The 13,292-nt window shown below is 39.7% G+C and overlaps 1 protein-coding gene across 4 annotated transcripts in view; it reads right to left on the bottom strand.

Moving 5' to 3' along the window:
- The window catches only part of slc23a4 (solute carrier family 23 member 4), a 28,358-nt gene extending 17,887 nt beyond the window's left edge, over positions 1 to 10,471 (bottom strand). The window contains exons 1-4 of one of the 4 annotated variants that reach the window (XM_045697001.2): positions 10,150 to 10,471; positions 9,807 to 9,892; positions 2,731 to 2,865; positions 2,197 to 2,354 (exon numbers count right to left, since the gene is read on the bottom strand). In XM_045697001.2, coding sequence (XP_045552957.2) covers positions 2,197 to 2,231 — 35 coding nt within the window. In that variant the 5' untranslated portion in view covers positions 2,232 to 2,354; positions 2,731 to 2,865; positions 9,807 to 9,892; positions 10,150 to 10,471. Of the gene's footprint in view, positions 1 to 2,196; positions 2,355 to 2,730; positions 2,866 to 9,806; positions 9,971 to 10,149 lie in introns of those variants that run through there. The other 3 variants (XM_045696998.2, XM_014147935.3, XM_045696999.2) reach the window with 3 other exon arrangements.
- Between the last annotated feature and the right edge of the window lie 2,821 nt (positions 10,472 to 13,292).

Genomic DNA, 13,292 nt, shown 5'->3' with positions numbered 1-13,292 from the left:
TACTCACACCCTTTGACTTTTTCAACATTTTGTTGTGATACAAAGTGGGATTAACATGGATTTAATTGTAAATAAAACAATTCAACGATCTACACAAAATACTCCAACGTCAAAGTGGAACAAACATTCTATCATCTTTTTTTAATGGAAAATAAAACACTAATATATTTTGATTTCATTAGTATTAAACCCCTGAGTCAATACATACATTAGAATCACCTTTGGTAGCGATTACATCTGTGAGTCTTTCTGGGTAAGTCTGTAAGAGCTTAGCAAATCTGGATTGTACAATATTTGCCCATTATTCTTAAAAAATTATTCAAGCTCTGTCAAGTTGGTTGTTGATCATTATTAGACAGCCATTTTCATGTCTTGCCAGAAATTTTCAAGACGATTTAAGTCAAAACTGTAACTAGGCCACTCAGGAACATTAAATGTCATCTTGGTAAGTAACTCCAGTGTATGTTTGGCCATGTATTTTAGGTTATTGTCTTGCTGAAAGGTGGATTCGTCTCCCAGTGTCTGTTGGAAAGCAGATTGAACCAGGTTTTCCACTAGGACTTTGCCTGTGCTTAGCTACAGTATATTCCTTTTCTTTTTATCCACAAAAAACTCCCTAGCCCTTGCCGATGACAAGCAAACTCATAACATGATGCAACCACAACCATGCTTGAAAATATACTCTTCATATTATAAAGAGTGGTACTCAGTGATGTGTTGTGTTGGATCTGCCCCAAACATAATGCTTTGCCACATTTTTTGCAGTATTACGTTAGTGCTTTATTGCAAACAGGATGCATGTTTTTGAATATTTTTATTCTATACAAGTTTCCTTCTTTTCACTTCGACATTTAGGTTAGTATTGTGGAGTAACTACAATGTCGTTGAGCCATCCTCAGTTCTCCTGTCACAGCCAGTTAACTCTGTAATTGGTTTAAAATCACCATTGGCCTCATGGTGAAATCCCTGAGCGGTTTCAGTCCTCTCCATCAACTGAGTTAGGAAGGACGGCTGTATCTTTGTAGTGACTGGATGTATTGATACAGCATCCAAATTGTAATTAGTAACTTCACCACCCTCAAAGGGATATTCAATGTCTGCTTTTTATTACATTTTTACTCATCTACCAAAAGGTGCCCTTCTTTGCAAGGCACATAGATGGGGGTAGTCATTCAAAAATCATGATAAACACCATTATTGCACACAGAATTAATCCATGCAATTTACGGTATTATCTGACTTGTCGAGCAACTTTTTACCCTCAAAGTTGTTTAGGCTTGCCATAACAAAGAGGTTGAATACTTATTCAGCTTTTCATTGTTTATTAATTTGTAGAAATGTTCAAAAACATAATTCCACTTTGACATTATGGGGTATTGTGTGTAGATCAATGACACAAAATCTAAATGTAATCAATTTAAAATTCAGTCTGTAAAAACAAAATGTGGGAAAAGTATAGGGGTGTGAATACTTTCTGAAGGCACTGTATACTTCACCACTCCTCCTGCATATGACCAAGCAAATCTCTTCTATTGACCCCATGCCAATTCAGGCTCAATGACCTGGAATTGTACGAGTGGGGGAGCTGAGCTCCAGTACCAGTTCTTCAGTTAGAGATTCAGTTCTTGACGGCTTTAATTTCACAAAGACCCAGTGCCCAGTTGAGAATATGCTATGGTGTGAGGCTAATGCAGCACACCTGAAAAACTAGCTCCGAATATCAACAGATGCTTAGAAAGAGACATGAGAGCTCATACTGTACAACCTAGCTAATCAGATGGTTCAGCAAAATCAATCTTTACAATAAACGATAGTCTACTGCTGGATCTCCTGGAAAACATGACAACCAAATCAGATATTGTGTTTCGCCTTAAGTAAAATTCCAGGAAATTGCCATGGATTTTATTGTACTTTGTTTTGATTCCAACATGACAATACAACAAAGAGACGCCTCGCCCCTTTGATATCCGGCAATTCATGACTAGTAGATTCCCTTAAACAGTGTCATGGTTGGATGGCCCCACCTTGATATTGCCCAGGATATCTTATCAAGGTCAATCTTTATTGACCAAATAAACATGTGACTCCCTTGTACCTTGTTCTCCCTGCTTTTGGCCCCATTTATGTTCACAGACACTCTGTTGCTGTTGAATAATTTGCCCAAAGCCATATCCAACCAACCGCAGCTTCACTCACCTGATTCCGAAGGTGACCTGCAGCAGGGTGCACATGCCTGACACAAAGAAGATGGTGCTGATGAGGTGACCCTGGGTCAGGCCATCGTGCTGCAGACACAGACCCTGAGACAGGATCAGAGGGATGGCGATGATCCCCCCAAACGCTGTCAGTAAATGCTGAGGAGAGGGGGAGATGGATGTAAGAGAGGAAGAAGAGATGCACTCATGACGGTTACATCCACTGATACTGAGGCCAAGATGAGCAGATGAAATCACAGGTACAGGAACAGTATTTTCCATCAGCCTCAACAAAACTCACACAGTTAAATCTCTTATGATTTTATTCTTGTGGCCCTCGTGTGACTTTGTGATTTTATTTTTCATTTGCAGCCAAATTCATCCTGGAAAACTAGGTTAGTTTGACTGTTCATCCATTTGATTACATTGGCTGATCAAATCAATGGAATCCCAAGGAGGCCCAACCTCTCCAACCTCAACCAGTGAGAAGGGAAACCTGTGACCTCCAATAAAACGGAGTAGGGATTGGATTTACCTGGATGCCCAGGATTATGCATAGGTCCAAGGCTGGGACGTCTGTGACACAGTAGGCCAGCTTGTTCTTGTCATACTCCTCAGAGAGGTCGGAGCCCTCTCCATCATTCTTCAGCTCACAGAAATGCCCATGAATCTACAGGACAGATAGCAAGGTCTCATTCATTAGGACAATGGAAAACATTTCATTCTGCAACGGAATAGGAAAATTTGCGTCTCTTATTGGACAAATCCAGGTAGTCCCTCCCTGTTTCAGTGTATTTTCTTCTGTTTAATCCCAAATGGGCTGACTCACAGGCATAACATTACCCATACTACAGGAATACTATTACCAATAATACAGGAATAATTTCCCCCAGAACAAAAGCGTAATATCACTCATAACTTGGGTTACAAAGCTACCAGTAATTTACCAAAGTTACCGGAAACTTGAGTAATTCTGATAATTCACCCTTCGCTCAGCCCCGCCCCCCTTGGTTACTGTTGCAACTTCGGACCCTTCACAATGATGTCAAACTGTGTTTCTAATACACAATGAAATTAAACACAGGCTACCTCTTGCTAATTAGGAAACTCTTGGGTATGCTGTAGTGGACTGTTATTACAATTGCGTCACGGGAACCTGGTAAAAATGTTTGTAACGTTAGTGTAGTTAATGGCTCTGAATTCACTGAATCCATTTTTGTAGCTAACTGGTACCCTCAGATCGTATCCTGATGTTGACAGCAGATGGCAGTTGTATTCATAACTTTAACTAGTTAACATACATTTTGAGAAAACAAGTTATATTAAGTGGCTAGCTACTGTAGCTAGCTAGCGTTAGCAACGTTTTGTGGTTAATGAGACTGAGAGCTAGCAAACAATTTAACTAAATTATAATTTCAGATCCTAAAAATACTCCCTCAACATGCTCTACATTTCAAAAATCACAGTAGCAAGTATCCCTGGTGCACTGTTAAATTATTTTTGCCATTTCAATATTTTTTTTTTTGAAAGCCACTGCCTGGCTTTCATGCGAGGTGTCGGACTCGACGACAGTTGCTATCCATTGGAGCACTGCGTTTGGTTGCCCACTATTCTGAGGTTGGGCATAGCGAAAGGTCAATTAGCAGGTAATCTATGGTAATTTTGGTTATTCATACTTAAATAACTTTAAAATGTCACATACAGTATAGTATTCCTTTTTTTATATATCTGTTTCCATATTGTCCATGAGTTTCTAATGGATAGACCATATGGTTCAGGAGAAAATAGCCTAATTAATGAAAATCAACATCTAATCTGTCAGGTGCGTCATAAAAGCTAGACCAAGGCGCAGCGGGTATCATGCTCATCTTCTTTATTTTTTATAAGAGAACACTTAAACAAAATATAAACGAACGCCAAACAACAGTTCCGTAAGGACACAAGCACTATACGAAAAAACAACCACCCACCAAACCCAAATCAAAACAGGCTGCCTAAGTATGGCATCCAATCAGAGACGACGAAAGACCCCTGCCTCTGATTGGAAACCACACTCGGCCAAACCTGGAAAACGGAACATAGAAAATGAAAACTAGAACCAAAATCCCCTAGACAAAAACCCCAAAACACAAAACAAACACCCCCTGCCACGCCCTGACCATACTACCATGACGTGACATAATCAACAATGGCAAACTCTTGATTTGTATCACCTGCCACCAGTTTGGCGGCAAAACATCTACAACAATGACATACTGACTTAGTAAAATAAATAAAAGTGTGTAAAAAAAATATAAAAGATATGTCATGCTGAAACCCTCATATTAAATACCAATGGTGTTCACTAAGTTGATGGTTTATATTTTGGATCATGTTTTCCAGCTTTGTCATTCTATTATTACATTTTTTATCATCTTATTTGATTGTTTTATATATTTTACATGTGACAAGGCCACACAGAGGACCAGAGATAATTACAGACACCTGTGATAATCTGAAGTACCCAAAAGGGCCACTAGATGTCTTGTGATAAATTAAATACAATCCTTGAAAGTTAACAAAATGCTGGTAGTTTACAGTAATATACCCTCCGTTTGCAACCTTACCCATAACACAGGCATAATATCACCCATAACACAGGCATAATATCACCCATAATACAGGCATAATATTACCCATTACACAGGCATAATATCACCAATAACACATGCATAATATTACCCATAACACAGGCATAATATCACCCATAACACAGGCATAATAGGCTATTATCCATAACACTCATAATACAGCAATAATATCGCTCATAACACAGGCATAATATAACTCATAACACAGGCATAATATAACTCATAACACAGACATAATATCGCCCATAATAGAGCATAAAACACAAAGGGATATTCAATGATTTACTGAAAGTGTGTTTGTTTACAGTCAACATTAAGACATTCTGGAAACCCATGTCACGTAAAGTAGTTGTGCACCAACGCTAGCCTATCAGTGTTAGCTGAATAGATTGCCTCAGAGATGCATGTAGACTGTTGGCATGCATTAGCAGTAACAGTTTATTTTAAGGTATTAGCAAATAATTGGCCAATAAGACATGACTTCTAATGTTTGAATAAGACAACACTTTTCACAGTCAATGATTTGCACCAGAGAGCCGTACAGTATGTTAGTTATGCATGAGGGACTGGAATGTTGAGGCTCAGGTGATCATCAAGGCTGTAACATAAGTAAACAACACTTCTCAGCCGACTAAGAGTGAGCAGCTTCATTCTGCTTCACCAGACCCATACTAGAGTACAAATTCTTTCATTTCAAAGTATACATGTAACTGTTGGGTTGAAATAGCATGCATGTAAACAAGCCCCATTCAAAGGTGCTCAAGTCACTCAGTTCTTATCAATTCACTCTGACTTCTGGGAAATGATAAATCCACTATTCTAGCCAGTTTTTACAACGGTAGGCCTACGCAATCTGGAGAGCTCCACCTGTGTTATGCTATGTGGTTTGGTAAGAGGAAGATATCAATATATTACCAAGGCTGAAAATCACAGGGAATTTGTTTCTTTGTTTGAGTTTACACATTAATCTATGTCGAAACCTATACACAGGGTTGGGGAGTAACGGATCACAAAAAAATGTAACTGTATTCTGTTATGTTACCAGCAAAAATATTGTACTCAGATTACAGATACTTTTGAAAAAGTAGAAGATTACTTCGAAGATTACTTTTAAATTCAGAAAAGAGGTTTGCGAAAAAAAATCTTTGACACTTCGCTGTTTTTTCAGTTGCATTCAAATCAGCATTGAAAAAAGGCGCAAGTTTAAGTTTGTTCCACCTGAGCGAGTCTGACCAGTAGTCAGAGACCACTATGATGACACAGCAAATGGGTTTGATGGATCGCGGGAAAAGAGTATGAATAGGCTTTTGCAGGCTACAGTCCAATCTATGTCTTCCAATGGTACGACTACTGTCGGCATCCAAAGATGATCCAACTTAAATAAAGGCTTGGAGGTAAGGATGACAGCAGTGGTGTAGTCTACGGCGATACGGATATCTCTTATTATTGATATCTACATAGAGCATTGATGTGAATCACACGGCTGCTCTCTCATTTAGCTATATGCGCCTTACGGATTGTGGTTGTTGTGGATGGCTGTTCACAAATCTAAATGTATATTTGAACCCAATAATGGTTGAATTCAAGAAGTTTAAGGTGCCTATCAATCATTGTTTTTGAAACCAGTGGACAGCCAGTGAAAAATGCACTCTTGCAACAGCTGCACAGTGCAGATCCTATCCTATGGAATAAAAGTGAGGCTTTTATTGCTCAATCTAATTCATACTGATAAAAAAATGAAATCCATACTGTAGGCCTAATGGACACGTGTTCAAACTCGCACACTTTCTATAGACTTAAAGGGATAATCTGTATTTGATACATCCATTTTTGGACTATATATATATATATATAGCCATTGATTCTTGAAGAATATAACTTATAAATGCCTCATGATCTTAGTTCAACTGTCACACTCCATAAGAACCCAAACTATAAGCTTGTTTTTCTCCAATGTTTGTAAACAATGTAAACGTAAACTAACACTGTATAACCTCATAACATGGTTAACCTCTATGGGCTGCGTCCCACCCGTGGTGCACTCCATCAACAGCAGGTGCATTTCAAGAGCGGCAAATTTGAATCCAAATAAATGTCAAAATTCAAATTTTTCAACCATACAACTATTTTACACCCTTTGAAAGATAAACATCTCCTTAATCTAACCACGTTTTACGATTTCAAAAAGGTTTTACGGCGAAAGCATAAATTTAGAGTATGTTAGGACAGTACATTTACAAGAGTTGTGTGTAATGTTTTGTCAATTCAAAGACAGGGTCACCAAAACCATAAAACCAGCTAAAATGATGCACTAACCTTTTACAATCTCCATCAGATGACACTCCTAGGACATTATGTTAGACAATGCATGCATTTTTAGTTCTATCAAGTTCATATTTATATCCAAAAACAGCGTTTTACTATGGCATTGATGTTGAGGAAATCGTTTCCCTCCAATAACCGGCAGTCAAGTCAGTGTCACAAATTAAATAATTAAAATTAGAAAACATTGGTAAAATATTATATTGTCATTTAAAGAATTATAGATTTACATCTCTTGAACGCAATCAACTTGCCAGATTTAAAAATAACCTTACTGGGAAATCACACTTTGCAATAATCTGAGCACTGCGCCCAGAAAAATACGCGTTGCGATACAGACTAGACGTCATGTTGGGGAGATCTAAAATCGAAAATACTATGTAAATAATCCATTACCTTTGATTCTCTTCATCAGATGTCACTTCCAGGTATCACAGGTCCATAACGAATGTAGTTTTGTTCAAAAAAGCTCATCATTTATGTCCAAAAATCTCCGTCTTGTTAGCACATGATCTAAGCCAGCCGGACTTCTCGTCATGAACGAGGGGAAAAAATATATTTACGTTCGTTCAAACATGTCAAACGTTGTATAGCATAAATCATTAGGGCCTTTTTTAACCAGAACATGAATAATATTCAAGGTGGACGAATGCATACTCTTTTATAACGTATTGGAACGAGGGTACCCAACATGAACTCGCGCGCCAGGTGTCTAATGGGCCATCATCGTTCCATGGCTCTTGTTCGGTCAGATCTCCCTCCAGAAGACTCAAAACACTTTGTAAAGGCTGGTGACATCTAGTGGAAGCAATAGGAAGTGCCAAAATATTCCTCAGCCCCTGTGTTTTTCAATGGCATAGGTTTAAAGGTAATACAACACATCAGGTATCCACTTCCTGTCAGAAAATGTCTCAGGGTTTTGCCTGCCAAATGAGTTCTGTTATACTCACAGACACCATTCAAACAGTTTTAGAAAATTGAGGGTGTTTTCTATCCATATGTAATAAGTATATGCATATTCTAGTTACTGGGTAGGAGTGGTAACCAGATTAAATCGGGTATGTTTTTTTATCCAGCCGTGTCAATACTGCCCCCTAGCCCTAACAGGTTTTAAAACAATCATGTTGATATCATGGATGGTCAGTCCTTGCATCCATAGCTCTGTCTATTAATCTGAGAGTGGTTACATTTCTCCAGGTCTACCTGTCAGTTTTATACCAAAACAGAGACAGGGCAACCATGTTGTTATTGTTTCATCTGTGGATTTTCCCTTTAAACAGCTGCATATTATCAAAATATCAAAGTGTCACCAACAAAAAGTCAAACAATAGGCCTACAGTAAATGCAGCATATGGCATTCATTTTTCACATGTAAATAGCACTTTTCATTAGCTCTCAAAGTATGCTATTCCATGAGCACAGCATTTTTTTACAACTCAAATCAGTAAGCAGAATCAGTCAAATAAGCGGAATCATGACAATAAAAGAATAAACAACAGTGTAGGGCTGGCTAATAAGTCCTTCGTTTTGGGGTCATGCTCAGGTAAAACAATTTGGCTAATCTATACTTCCATATTTCCAGGTCCTATTCTTGAAGATCATGGGGTATAACATTTATTGGAATGACTGGAATTCTGATAGACTACGGTTTTTAATGTAAAGATATGTCACGTCCTGGCCAGTATAAGATTTAATTGTTATTGTAGTTTGGTCAGGACGTGGCAGAGGGTATTCGTTTTATGTGATTCGGGGTGGTGTGTTTGTTGTAGGGGATTTGATTTGTGTATTCCGGGGTTTTTGGGCACTGTTCCTTGTTATGTATGTCTATGATTGATCTAGCTGTTGTATGTCTATGTGTGGTCAATTGGGGTTGGGACTCTCAATTGAAGGCAGGTGTTGTCCATTTGCCTTTGATTGAGAGTCCCATATATTAGGGTGTGTTTGCATGTGTCTTTTGTGGGAGATTGTTTGTGTGCACTGCGTTTGTTTGAGCGTGCCACACTGGTGCCGTTGTGAGTTTTGTTTTTCCCTGTGGATTCCTTTTTCGTTTTTCCAATTAAAAGAATGAGTATCCACATACCCGCTGCATTTTGGTCCTCCTTTCCTCAACACGACGAAATGTGTGACAAGATACAATTTTATTGTATTATTATATGTAGTTGAATGTGATGGGTTGGAAGAAGCCTACATAACCAACCAATAAAGTAAAATGTAACATCCATATATGGCCAGCTATGTAAACTTTAACATTGATTTATCCTGCAATAGATGTGGTTCAATTGGTAACATACATTTTTGTCTTCTTCTAACGCCTCTTATGGGGAAAGTAATCTAAAAGTAACAATGTAATCAGATTACGTTACTGAGTTTGGGTAATCCAAAAGTTAAATGACTGAATACAATTTTGGACAGGTAACTAGCAACTGTTACGGATTCCATTTAGAAAGTAACCTACCCAATCCTGCCTATACATGTAATAGGTTGCACTTGCAAACTTATGTAGCCCAAAATGTAGTATTTGTGTAGATAAACATCTCTAAAAGTTCCAGCCTTAAAGCCAGTAAATGTCCATAGGTCCAATAACAACATAACCTCTACTCATAGCCACAGCAGAAAATGTCAACATAATCTTCCAGAAGTGGAATAAATGTGTACATACTCACAGCAAATGTGTCATTTTCGAGACCATTGCTTTCCTTCACTGGAGACATGGCTCCAGTCTGGACTCAGCTAGGATGCTGGATCCTGTGAGTTATGAGTGAAAAGTCTCAACAAGAAGTGTACTACCTCGACCTCTCTTTCTCTGTCTCTCACAATGGTTAACTATTGGAAACAATAAGAGACATTGGATACGTAAACACTCTACTGTAGTACCCATTTGTACAGTATATTGTAGAACTGCCCCAATTTATCTACAAAAGATAGTTATGTCTGCTCAATACATTACATTTCTATCCAAGTGTTAAGAAAAGTCCCCTTTGTAAATTAACCTGTCCACTCACCTGACTGTGTGTTTGCCTCTAGTAGTGTCTCTGTTGGCTCTCTTCTTTCACTTCAGTGATAATCACTTGAACGATAATTATTTATCTGGCCAGGTATATGAAATATGACTGGCCACCCTTAATAGCCCCTCCCCCCATCCTCATTTATTTAGAGCGCTGTCAATCTTGCTCAAATTGGAGAGAAAAGAGAGCGTGTTTGTTCTCGAAGTTCAGGGGGTGGCTTAGGACCATGCGGACGCCTTGGAGCGGGCGCGAAGGTAGAGCTATGGAGAGCGCAGATGCAGTGAGGGAACACTGAACAGCGTGACTTCTCTCTCAGTTGAGTTGACAAAAGCAGTGCAGTAATGGAAGATGGCTAAGTAACTGCTGTTTGACTTGACAGGAAACTAAACTATAGCTTTTGTAGGATAGCACAAAGCTCTTCAAGTGTTGGTGCAGTGTTCCTTGACCCTGAGATGTGTTTAATCCCTGAACTGTCTGTAGCTAATGTGTAGCAGCTAAACTAGTGTGTAGCAATTTCTGTATGGCATGTGTTTGTCATAGAATGTTATGTACAGGTAAGTGCCAAAATAAAGGAAACACTTGAGTAAATGAGGGATACAAAGTATATTCAAAGCAGCAGAATTTAGCTTTTTTCTGGAATCTAGAGCCATAATGTCCAAAATATGTCTATTTTTCTGTGTATCTAAGCATACCTCCTGATCTGTCTAATTCCACCATTCTGCACTAACTGTCATTTTTATTCAGACACTTGGAATAGCACAAATAAGTAATCATAACGTTTAACACTATATAAACGTAAAAATATATACAAAAATAAGACTCAAAAAGACAAACAAATTTGTGTTGATTTGGCACTCGACCATCAATACATTACCCATCCCCCCCAACACTGTCAACCAAAGGTCAAGACAAAACCAATTCACCAACTGGTTTTATATTATTCTTAACGATTTCGCACAAACCAGAAAAAAATGCAACAATATGTCTGTGAAACTATATATTCACAGTATTATGAATGAATTGTGGTTTATTTGGTAGCATTTCATAGTGTGACTGATTTTACTAATTGCATTAGTACTGTACAAAGTTAGAGGTGCGCTATTTGATAGATTCCCCTGCTCCCCCTACCTCGGGCTTCCAGTGGGGAGGCCTGAGGTCAACCTACCCCCACCCCCCTCCCCATCTCATACTTCTGAGTAGGAGACCTTCCCAGGCAGTAGCCTGCCTAGCTCACAAACTACAATCAGGGCACCCACTCCGACAAGGTTAATTGAACCACAGTCCCATGATATCATTGACGTGACGTGCAAATGAGCGATAGAAAACCTATCGGGCAAATTTCACCACTCCACATTTTTTTGTGCGGGCGCCCCGCCTATACCTAAATCTGCCACTGCAGCTAAGATACAGATAACTGCCAAAATAATGGAAACACTTTAGTAAATGAGGTATACAAAGCATATTGAAAGCAGGTGCTTCCACACATGGTTCCTGAGTTAATGAAGCAATTAACATCCCATCATGCTTAGGGTGATGTATAAAAATGCTGGGCAGGCCATTATTTTGGCCATTATTTGGCTACCATGGCTATGCCCCCATAGGATGACCATGCCCCCATCCACAGGGCACGAGTGGTCACTGAATGGTTTGATGAGCATGAAAACGATGTAAGCCATGGGGGTCTCAGTCACCAGATCTCAATCTAATTGAGCTCTTATGCGAGATTCTGGAGCGGTGCCCGAGACAGCATTTTCCATCAACAAAACACCAAATTATGGAATTTCTCTTGGAAGAATGGTGTCGCCAACTTCAGAAAATTGCTAGGTTTTAAGTAGTATTACATACAGTAGAAACAACAACAAAATATTTTTTATTATTTTACAAGACAAATATAAGGGGGCATGTGCCCCTGTGCCCCCTATGGGCATGATGGGTCTGTGTGTATGTGTGCAAAGCTGTCTTAAAGTGGCTACTTTGAAGAATCTAAAATATATTTGGATTTGTTTAACACTTTTTTTGGTTACATGATTCCATATGTGTTATTTCATAGTTTTGATATATTCACTATTATTCTACAATGTACAATTGTAAAAATAAAGAAAAACCCTTGAATGAGTAGGTGTGTCTAAACTTTTGACTAGTATTGTGTATATATAAACGAACCGAAACCAAACAGACCTCAATAAGCACTAATCACTCAGCACCATTGTCCATATAATTGTATTATAGATTCATTATACATGAATCAGCACACCTACTCTGAGACACTTTGTGAATACAGGCCCTGATCACTGAGTCTAAAGGAAAGGTGCCTGGGCTGATTCATTAGGAGACAGAGAGAATAGACAACCACAGCCACTAAGCCCACAGACAACATGGGAAATATGAATACGACATAAAAATACATTTGTATGCAATTCATTACATGACATTTGTCCATTGGACACCCATGGCCATTCATTGAATCTTTACACATTGACACTCGTTTTCCCTTTCATTTCATGCATTCTTTTCCTGTACAGGATGAGTGTTCATTCATTTCACTACTAGAGCTTGCAGTGGTACCACTGTTCTGGGGTCAGTCCCAGTAGATACTACCGCAGTATCCTGGATCCTTGGGGCTGATCTGTTGTTGGGGACCGCTGGCAGAGGGTCTAGAGAGGAGAAGGGGAACTGACCCTTGCCCAGGGCGTGGACGCTGGCCGCGAGCTCCCCTATCTTCTCCACCAGGCTGCGGAGGTTGGCTGCCAGCTAGGGGGCCTCCTCTAGGCTGAGGACTGTCGTGCCAGGGGGCTGCTGGACATAGACACTTCGGTCCAGCCCCCTCCGGAGCTCCAGGCGGTGGTGTCAGGTAGGCTCAGCCGCTTGGGGGAGGTCTTCATGTACTCCAGGGCACTGGATGGAGTCTCGTCCCCATACAGGTACTCTTCGCTGCCCATGCTCTGGATAAGACTGGGAGAGTAACAGGGGTAGTAGACAGGATAGTCTGGCACCGTGGGGTTCTTGACTGGAACGATGGGGGACGGGGACGGATGGTGGCTGTTCCAGAGTGGATGGCTCCGTGCCCTCCATCAAGCCCCCGACCCATCACGCCCTCCATCACCCCCATAAATCACTCCATGCATACCACCAGGAGGGCT

Source organism: Salmo salar, chromosome 16 (assembly GCF_965601325.2).
Source record: "Salmo salar chromosome 16, fSalSal1, whole genome shotgun sequence".
NCBI classification, from domain to species: domain Eukaryota; kingdom Metazoa; phylum Chordata; class Actinopteri; order Salmoniformes; family Salmonidae; genus Salmo; species Salmo salar.
Note: the sequence above shows the minus strand (reverse complement) of the source record. Positions and strands in the feature narration are given on the sequence as shown.